Raw genomic sequence first — 9969 nt, 5'->3', positions numbered from 1 at the left:
CCGCCCCCGTTCTCTTGCTGCCCCCTTAGCTACAGCCAAACTTGGGTTCCATCCTCCGAATTTTCAGAATCCTCCTCTGGCATCAGGCGTTGACCTTGATAAGCTTCCTCCAGTTGGATCTTGCAACGTTGCCCACCAAGTGTTGGGGTACTCGGCTTCTCAGATGCTTTTTTTGAGAGGGGATTTCTGCCTTCTCGTTTTGGCTATGAGTCTGGTGGTGGGTGTGGGTGGGGGGTTGTCTTCTGGCTTCTCCAGTCTCTGAGGGAGCCCTGCCTATGGTACCCCCCTCCTCCTTCCCTGAGCTTTCAGGGAGGGTCTGCTTCTGTGGGGGCTGGCTCCTGAGGAGGGGAGTCTGTGAGGGTAGAGGCCAGTGTGGGAGGGCCCTGGCCGGGGTGCCGCCCTTCCCTGTTGTCTCCAGCCACCCTTTTCCTCTCTCTCTGGCCCCCAGTTAATCTCATTTACTGGTGTCCTTGTTAAGCTAGCATGGGAGGCCCGTGAGATGGCTGGTGGTTAATTGGGAAGGGAGTCCAGGGTCGTGTTGGGTCTCGCACCCCCAAAAGCCAGAGGGAGACTGGGAATCGACTCTGAGACTCAGCACTCTACCCCCTCCCCAGGCAGCCAACCTGGAACCGACATCCATCCCTGCCCCCCGTCCTGAGCCCTACTGCCTCCGTTCCTCCCCCTTGCTTCCCGTCTATCCGATTAGCTGGCTGGGCTGTGCGCATTTGTAGGGATGGGGCGAGATGCCTGGGGGCCCCTTGGCAGACTACTTGGGGACCAGCGGGGCCAGTGGAAGGAGAGCTGGATGAGTTTAGCTTTGTCCTGCCTGGGGGGCTGATGCCAAGTACCTGCTAGTGGAAGGGCGCGACCGCACTTCCTGCCTCGGGCATTCCAGCGCGGCACAGCCACGTGCTCTAGGGGTGGGGGCTGCAGTGGGGAGACTGAGGCCGGGAGGGTGGGGTGGGAGTGAGATGGGATGGGGGGAGGGTGCTGCAGCTGGAGTATGGAGGCGGGAGCTTACAAACATGGGGAGTGGGGTGAAGAGGACGAGAGAAGGAGAGAAGTTGGGGATGCGCCTCGAGAATGGCCAAACGGAGTGTCAGAGGGCCCGCGATGGATGTGACAGGGACTTGAAGCTGAAGGCCTGGGCAGGGCGGGAGAAGCAGAGGCCAGAGGAGGGGGTGTGCCGGGTGGAAGGCCGGGGGGGCCTGGGATGGGGGGTGGGGGTGGGAGGACTTTGGGGGGAGGGGCTGGGATTTGGGAAGAGCCGAGAGGTGGCGGTCTAGGAGCGAGAGGGGCTGGGGGAGGGTGGATAGTGGGGAACCAATGGGGCTGGAGGAGAGGGAGGGGGAGGAACTGGCCAGGCCCCGGGGCCTTCCGCACTGCACTGGCGGGTGGGGGCGGGGGGGGGAGAGGAGGCGGCCGGGCGGGCTGCCTGGAGCCCGAGGCCCTGGGCCGGCCCCAGTGACGCCTCCGTCCCCATCCCCAGAAATACCGCTACCAAGATGAAGACACGCCCCCTCTGGAGCACAGCCCGGCCCACCTCCCCAACCAGGTAAACGCCCCCGAGCTGGTGCACGTGGCGGAGAGGAACTTGTCCCACCTCGAGGCCGTCCACGGGGTCGTGGGCCACGCCCACCTCTCCCCCCTCAAGGTAGGAGACTCAGGCGGCCCCCTCCCCAGTGCGGCCCTCGGAGCCTCGGAGCGGCAGCCACCCCCAAGGGCCGGTAGGGCGAGAGCTGTAGCTGGGAGGAGGCTGGGACCGGGCGCCTGGGGCCTGGAGAGGGGGCGCTTGGGGGGGCCGGAGACACCTCGTTGCCACAGAGGAGAAACGGAGGCCAGACAAGTGGGAGTGGGTGTAGAGTTTAGAGCCAGGGTGTGCGTGCGTGTGTGCGCGTGCGTAGCTGCACGCCGTGTGCTGAGACGGGTGCACCCCAGGATGCTCCCCACCCCGGGCCCTCTTCATTCCTTCACACCCCCCACCTCCGTTTCCGTTTTCTGTGTCCTGAGCTCTGTTCCGAGCTCCTGCTGCCCTCATTTGCTCTAGTCCCTTGTCCGCCTCCTCCCCCCACTTCCGGCCTCTGGGCCTGGCTCTCCGCGTCCCCGCGTCTCAGCCCTTTCCATCTGTCTGATCGGAGACTCCCAGTCGTGGGGCCTTTCTGCCTCGGTCCCCGGCCCCAGCTTCTGCTCCCCTCCTCCCCGCCTTTCCCTCCCGCTGGCCGGCTGGCTGCTGCTTCTGGGTGCTGTCTCTCTCTCCCTCCCACGCACTCTCCTGCTCCCTCCCCGAGCCCCAGCTCAGGCCCTCTGAGCTGCTCAGTCCTCCTGGTCGGGCCTCCAGCTCTCCCTCTCGCACTTACCCTTCCCTCGTCCTTCCTTCTCCCCTTTTGGGCCACACCTCTCTCTCCTTCTCCCCCCGCCGCGCTTTTCTCCTCTGGGTCCCTCCTGTCCCCCAATTATTGCTCGCCACCACCTGTTTCCTTCCCCTTCTCCTCCTCCTCTGTGCTCACACTGTTTTCCATCTCCGGCCCCAGGGAGACCCTGTTTCTGAGACCTTCCCTTCTCTGGCCCACTTTGCTGGTTCTTCCCCTTCAGTCTCCTTTCCTGGGGGGCACAGGATGGGGAGGAAGGGAGACACCAGGCAGGCTATGAGGGGCAGGAGTGGGATTCCAGAATCCTGTGGGATGCCCTGGGAATGGGGAGGCTGCTGACGTTTCACCAGAGGAGACCGGGAGGAGGTTTCTGAACCTGGGGATGAGGAGGCAGGGAGGGGGCAGCGGTAGGTTCTGGGGTGAGGAAGAGGAGTTCTGAGGGAAGGGAAGACCATTCTCTGGCCTGGAGCAAAATGGAGAGACCACAAAAGGGTCAGAGGCCCAGGAATGGACAGGATGAGGCTGTGAAGTCAGGGCCCAGTAAGAGTTGTTGGAGGGGAACAGAAGTAAGGCCCTGGAGAAGAGGAGATAGCTCAGAGTATCCTGTGAACCAGGGAGCGGAGGAAGGCCGACTGCACGTGCTCTTTGTGGGATGGGGCCATGGAGTCCCCGGGGAGGGGACGTGGGAGAGGGAGGCGTGTGATGTGGTAGTGGGCTCCAGCTAGTGAGTGTTGGGATCTGGAAGCAAGGGAAGCGGAGGGGAGAGCACTGGAGGCCCTGGGCCAGCCGGGCAGTGTCTGGGGACCGGGCCTGGGCTGGGGGGCAGGAGAAGCCTCAATTTGCAGAGGAGATGGGGCGTGGTTGAGAACGAACGACTGTGAGTTGGGGCCAGAATCTGGAGGGTTTGAAGCCGGGATAAGGGAGAGTGGTGCTCATCTGTCCAGGGGGTCAGGACTTAGGATGGACACTGAGGGGGAACGGGGCTGGAGGGGGGATAGGGCCTAGCAGTGGGCGGAGGACAAGGCTGGGTTGGAAGGCGAGGCTGGGTTGGAAGGCGGAAACCCGTAGGGTGGGACGAGGATACGGGTGGAGGGTGGGGGATGCTGTAGAGAGAGGGATGGGGAGCAGATGAAGGTAGTTGAGGAGGCTCCTGGGGAAGGAGGCTCTCGGATAAGGATGGGCTGGGGATTGTGGAGGGGCTGTGGGATGGAGATTTTGGCAGTCAGTGGCCATTGGTTGGATAACAGCGTTTGCTGAGATTTGAAGGGTCGGAGGTTGGTGGTGTTAATAGATGTATGGGTATGAAACAAAATCTGTGACAGCTCGAGAAGTAATGTGTAGTGTCGAGAAAAAGCAGGAGAGAGGAGGGGCCCTCTTGGAGGGGGAGATCGAAGAGTCTGGGGAATCCGGGATGAGTGCCTTGCGCTTGGTAGGCTCCAAATAAATATTTGTTCAAGGAGGAGATAGGTTGGGGACCCCGGAAGGAAGCTCTTGGCCGGCTCCCCCGTTGCCATGGAGACGGGGCTCCGGTTGCCCTGGCAATTGGGGAAGCCCCTAGGACCGGCCTAGAACTGGCCCCGCCCCGGAGTCTGGAGACCCTCCTGCCTGGAGGCGACTGACGTCAGGACCTGGGCACAGCCCACTTTAACCCTTTCCTGAATGAAGTGGGGTGGGGGGAGTAGATGAGAATATAGGACCCGGATGTCTTTCACCACTCCCCCTTCCTGACGTCCTGTGCACTGCGTAGGGTGAGGGGCGTAGGGGAGGGCGAAAGGGGCTACTCAGCATGCGCGGCGCCCACAAACCTCTTCAGCCTGGACTGCAGTTGCCGGACTATCGGGGGGAGGGGCCCAGGGCAGGAGAGGCGGGGCTAGCGGATCCCTTCTGCCTTGGGGAGTCTGATCGCTCCCAGGCCACGCCCATCTCCCCCCCTCCCGTTGTCCTGGCGACAAGGCCTTCTGGAGGTGGGTCTCCCCAGGCCTTGGCTGGGCTTAGAGACCGTTGCTAGGCAACAGAGTCCTCAGAGGAAGGGGCGGATTGGATGGCGGGTCGGGGAGAGGGAGGGAGGGGCCTGCAGCTGGGGGAACCCCAGATTCCGGGGACCCAGGGTTTAGGGCAAATGTGTGTGAAGGTGAGGGGCAGATCTGAGGGAGGGTTCTCGAGGTTTCGGGGGGTATATAGGCGGGCAAGGACAGGGATGGGGGCCGGGTGGGGGGGCAGGACTCGGTGGACATAGAAGCAATGGGGTGTATGTGTGTAGTACATAAGGCAGTGGCACCCCGAGGTGTTACATCCGGTGAGAAGCTACCCCCTTCGCCTGCCCCCCCTTACCATCTGCTGCTCCCCCATCTGGCTGTCTCTCCCTCCCTTCCCGCTTTCTCACACACCTCCTTCCACGTGCCGGGGGCCTAGGCCAGGCAGAGGTAGGGCCTGGTACAGGTGCGTGTGTGTTTGGGATGGAGGCTGAGCTGGGGCCTTGAGGGGTTCAAGAGCAGGCTTGCTGAGGAGGCTGAAAGGGTAGCCAGGCTGGTGGGACCCCCGAGGACGACGGGCTTCCTCTTGAGCCAAGGCTTAGGCAGCTCTTCATTTCCTGTTCCCCTCACAGGCCAATTCTCCTCCTGTGATTGTCAACACAGACACCCTAGAAGCCCCGGGATATGTGAGTTGTTTAGATTTTGGGGCCGTTGCAGAGGGAAGGGGGGGTGGCCTGGGCCCCAGCACAGGGTGGGGGCCGCGTCTCCGGCAGGGATGTCTGTCTCACTCTTTCTGTGTTTCTGGTCCGTGCTGGAGTTGCAGGTGAACGGGACGGAGGGGGAGATGGAATACGAGGAAATCACGTTGGAAAGGGTGAGCAGACTCCCCGCTCCGAGGCCCCCCCATGCCTCCCTGTCGGTGCTTCCCTCTGTGCCCGTTGTGTTGTAGGTGTCCGGTCTCTTAGCCTTGTCCTTCCTGCTCTGGGCATGGCTCCCCAATTCCGCCCCCCCCTTGCCCAGTCACCTTGCCCGGAGCGGGTAGTGAGGAGGGCTGACGCTCCTCCCCTCCTTCTGCCCAGGGCAACTCAGGTCTGGGCTTCAGTATTGCGGGTGGCACAGACAACCCGCACATTGGAGACGACCCATCCATCTTCATCACCAAGATCATTCCTGGCGGGGCTGCGGCCCAGGATGGCCGCCTCAGGTGGGGAGAGGAGACAGGGGTTAGGGTGCCGGTTCCCTGGAAAGGGAGGGCCCGGGCAGCAGGAAGCTCCTGGCTCAGGCCCGCCTTGCTGCCCCCAGGGTCAACGATAGCATCTTGTTTGTAAATGAAGTGGACGTGCGGGAGGTGACCCACTCGGCTGCAGTGGAGGCCCTCAAGGAGGCAGGCTCCATTGTCCGCCTCTACGTCATGCGCCGGAAGCCCCCCGCTGAGAAGCTCATGGAGATCAAGCTCATCAAGGGCCCTAAAGGTAGGAGTCTGGCCTGTCTCCCCGTCCCCCGTCCCGACCGGCCCCCTGCCCCGAGGCCTGCTGCCCAGCCACCTGGCGCCCGGGCGCCCACCTCTGCCCTGGCTTCCATCCAGGTCTTGGCTTCAGCATCGCTGGGGGTGTCGGGAACCAGCACATCCCCGGAGATAACAGCATCTACGTGACGAAGATCATCGAAGGGGGTGCCGCCCACAAGGACGGGAGGCTGCAGATCGGGGACAAGATTCTAGCGGTGAGGACCCCCATCCCTCTTCCAGCCCGCACTTGGGCTCGCCTCCTGGCCCTGGGCAGGCCCCGCCTTCCGTATCACCGTTCCCATGGTGCGTCTGTCTTGGGGCTGTTTCCGGCTCCGTCTGAGCTCTGATTCCTTGGCCCCAGGTCAACAGCGTGGGGCTGGAGGACGTCATGCACGAGGATGCCGTGGCAGCCCTGAAGAACACGTATGACGTGGTCTACCTGAAGGTGGCCAAGCCCAGCAATGCCTACCTGAGTGACAGCTATGCTCCCCCAGACATCACGACCTGTGAGCGCCCTCCAGCCCTCAGAGCTCCCCATGACCCAGCCCAGTGACCCCCGGGACACCCGGGGACTGTTCCTCTTCCAATACTTGCCATGAAATTGAAACCATCTCTTCTGTTCTGTGGTTGGAGGATAGATGGAAAATCAGTCACTGCAGAAGATTTAGAAAAGATTGTCAGTAGTCTCTTCCCCAGAAGGCACAAGGCCCAGATGGTTCCGTGGCTCATGTTTTCAAATCTTCAAGGAATAGATAATTCTTAGGCTCTTTCTGAGCAAGAGAAAGGATAAAAAAAAGTTCATGTTTCGTTGTATGAGGGCATTTCACATGGTCACAAAGGTAACATAAGAGGAGGAAAGCATAGGCCCCAGTTTGCTTCTGAATAGAGACGTGGAAGTTTATAACGACACGGTTGTGAACCAAACACAGCAGCAGATCGGGGGGCCTATCATTGTCTCAGAGTCGGGTTTGTTGCAGGAAAACTAGAAGTGGTTTTGTATTGGGAAACTTTTTAATACGATTCGTTGTATTAAATAGTGGAGGGACTAAAATTGTAAGATCTTTCAGCTAGACGTGGGAAAAGATGTTGAGGACATTCAGCTTCTGTTTTCACGTGAAAACTTAGTAAACTAGGAACACAGAAGTTTTCCTTGACCTGATGAAAGGTAGTTTTCCTACCAAGAGGGACCTAGGCTCCTTGGAGAAGGGGCCAGTTCTAACTCTTGGGCCAGAAAGCGATGAAGGTACCCAAGATTGCCAGGTCGTGTTAAAGACCCAGGAGGGGCTCCTACTGGCTAGTCGATCAAAACTCATCAAATATGTGAAAGTCTGTGAGAGCATAATGATGCTTAAAAATAATTGGGCAGCCTTGGAGGACGCTGGGGGACCCAGTCATTAGGATACCTGGCAAATGAGGGACCCTTGAGATGTTTCTGCTTGCTTTCCAGTAAAAACCGCCACGCCTCAGAATGATGAAATGGTGGATATAGCAAAGTTCTTTTTATTTTTTATTTTTTAGTATAGTATTTTTTAGATTTTTATTTGTTTATTTGAGAGAGAAAAAGAGAGAGAGAGAGAAGCAGTCTCCCTGCTGAGCAGGGAGCCCGATGTGGGACTCGATCCCAGGACCCTGGGATCATGACCTGAGCCGAAGGCAGATGCTTAACCGACTGAGCCACCCAGGCGCCCCATTTTTAATTTTTATCTTTTAGTAGGGTCTACATGCAATGTGGGGCTCGAACTCTCAACCTAGATCAAGAGTTGCATGCTCTGCCGACTGAGCCAGGCAGGCGCCCCAAGGGAAGGTTCTTTTTTGTAGGATAATTCCTACTGATAAGTGCCCCTTCCTCCAAAAACAGAAAAAAAAGTAGATTATCCTATTTTGCAGTCCCCTGTGAAACGTCAGAACCAGGCAGTGGTCCTCAGTGGCCGCTAAAGCTCTTGGCTGAAAGGCTGGTGGGGAGCATAGTAATGGGGGGCTGACCACACCTGAGCCTGCCGGTTAGTCTCACCTAAGATGACCAGATAGTCTTGCCTCCCGTCGCGTAGCTGTGTGTTTCTGCCGCATCGCCTACGAGTATTTCTGCCAAAAAAGATTGAACTTGAGTCTGACGAAGTCTCTAGAACGAATTACCAGTTTACAGGAGAAACAGAGACATATGTTAACACCACCAAAGATGCCAGCAGTGATTTCCCCATTAGCATCTGCCTAATAGAAAGTGGGAAATTCTATTAGACAAATGACCTAGTTTTCCCAACCGATGGACGGCCAAGAGAAGGGAAAAAAGGAAGAGAGAAAGAGAGAGAGGAATTTTATAGATTAACAGATTTGAGAAACAGAACCCGAAAGAAAACCCGCCAAGCCCGGTATTCGTATTCCCCTCGACTTGACCACCCCAGGCACATCCAGGACACGTCACCTTCCAATCGATGACCCCCTGGGAGAGCCAGCCCTGGATACGGCCTATGCATTCCTGCCCCCCCCCCCCCGCCACGTCGCTGGGATGGGACGCCCCCTTCCCCCCGCCCTACCCTCTGCTCTCCTGGTTCCCTAGGGAGAAGGTGGGGTGGCGGGCCTGTCACAAAGCTCCGTCTCATCCCTCCCCCCACGTGTCCTTCCAGCTTACTCCCAGCACCTGGACAACGAGATTAGCCACAGCAGTTACCTGGGAACCGACTACCCCACAGCCATGACCCCGACTTCCCCTCGGCGCTACTCCCCGGTGGCCAAGGACCTCCTGGGGGAGGAAGACATCCCCCGGGAACCGCGGCGAATCGTCATCCACAGAGGCTCCACGGGCCTGGGCTTCAACATTGTGGGTGGCGAGGACGGCGAGGGCATCTTCATCTCCTTCATCCTGGCCGGCGGCCCTGCGGACCTCAGCGGGGAGCTGCGGAAGGGGGACCAGATCCTCTCGGTGAGGGACGCCGGCCGCTGCCCACGCGCCCCCTCCCCTCGGGGCCGAGCGCAGAGCCCTGGGGCTGGCGCCTGGCCCCCTCTGCGGCCGCTCAGCCTCTCCCTCTCTCTAGGTGAACGGTGTTGACCTGCGCAGCGCCAGCCACGAGCAAGCTGCCATTGCCTTGAAGAACGCGGGGCAGACGGTCACCATCATCGCACAGTATAAACCGGAAGGTACTGGCCTGGAGCTCCCCCACCGCGCGGGCGAGGATGGGCCTTGGGACGTGGTCTTGTCAGCTGGGGGCTTCAGCGGGGACTACGGAGGGCAGCGGTAGGCTGGGCCGGAGTCAGGAACCTGCTTGTCCTTTCCCAGAGTACAGCCGATTCGAGGCCAAGATCCACGACCTTCGGGAACAGCTCATGAACAGCAGCCTGGGCTCAGGGACTGCCTCCCTGCGGAGCAACCCCAAACGGGGTTTCTACATCAGGTCGAATGCTTTCCGGGCCGGTTTTCTCTTGGTTGTGTGCCCCCACGCCGCCCCCAGCTCTTCCCCTCACCCCTGCCTGCCCCCTGCTCCCCACCCAGGCCTGACACCCCGCCGGGGCTCGTGGGCCCCGCTGCGGAGGTCAGCAGTTTGAAACAGCCCGTAGCAACTGGAAAGTAGCCTCTGTGCCGAGTACCCCCCTGCCTTCTGGCCCCTGCTCATCCCAGCGCTTGGGCCGGGCTACACGGTTCGGGGGCGCAGAGGTCACTGGCTGGCCGAGCAGGGGCCTGGGGGCTGTGTGGAATGTCGTGGGCACTGTGGCTCCTCGCTCCCCCCCGCCCCAACTCTGCAGCTGTCCTCAGCGCCGTCCGCTCTGGCCTGACCTCTTCCCGCAGGTCCAGACCTGCATTTCTGGCCATCTGCTCTCTGGACATGTCCCCTGGGATGGCCCCCAGGCATCTCACACTCAGCACGTCCCGACCTGGGCTCCCCACTTTCTCCCGTGTCCCCACGCTCTCGGTCTTGCTGAACCAGTCCGTGTTCCTGGCTCGCTAACGCCCTGCTAACAGGCGCCCTGTCCTCTCCGACTCCTGCCTGCAGGCGGGTCTGGCTTGGCCCTTCCCTCCCTGCTGGCCTCCAGCGCGCTCCTGGGCGCCTCCAGGCAGATCCAGACTGTCTCCCCTTTAGTCCCGTGGCTGCCTCAGTGGTCCTTCCTTCCCTCAGCCTGACCCCAGGGG

The 9969-nt window shown here is 60.4% G+C and overlaps 1 protein-coding gene across 4 annotated transcripts in view; it reads left to right on the top strand.

Annotated features, from left to right (window-relative positions):
• DLG4 (discs large MAGUK scaffold protein 4) overlaps positions 1 to 9969 on the top strand; it is a 22394-nt gene that overhangs the window by 6357 nt on the left and 6068 nt on the right. For 2 of the 4 annotated variants that reach the window (XR_005834730.1, XM_040629919.1), the window contains exons 2-11: positions 1490 to 1654; positions 4975 to 5028; positions 5166 to 5216; positions 5422 to 5546; positions 5645 to 5814; positions 5928 to 6064; positions 6211 to 6355; positions 8471 to 8766; positions 8879 to 8981; positions 9121 to 9235. Coding sequence is in view for 3 of the 4 variants with exons in the window: in XM_040629919.1 (XP_040485853.1) it covers positions 1490 to 1654; positions 4975 to 5028; positions 5166 to 5216; positions 5422 to 5546; positions 5645 to 5814; positions 5928 to 6064; positions 6211 to 6355; positions 8471 to 8766; positions 8879 to 8981; positions 9121 to 9235 (1361 nt within the window). In the remaining variant the exon portion in view is untranslated. Of the gene's footprint in view, positions 1 to 1489; positions 1655 to 4974; positions 5029 to 5156; positions 5217 to 5421; positions 5547 to 5644; positions 5815 to 5927; positions 6065 to 6210; positions 6356 to 8470; positions 8767 to 8878; positions 8982 to 9120; positions 9236 to 9969 lie in introns of all 4 variants that reach the window. The other 2 variants (XM_040629921.1, XM_040629920.1) reach the window with 2 other exon arrangements.

This window comes from Ursus maritimus, unplaced genomic scaffold, assembly GCF_017311325.1.
Source record: "Ursus maritimus isolate PB19 unplaced genomic scaffold, ASM1731132v1 scaffold_14, whole genome shotgun sequence".
NCBI classification, from domain to species: Eukaryota; Metazoa; Chordata; class Mammalia; order Carnivora; family Ursidae; genus Ursus; species Ursus maritimus.
Note: the sequence above shows the minus strand (reverse complement) of the source record. Positions and strands in the feature narration are given on the sequence as shown.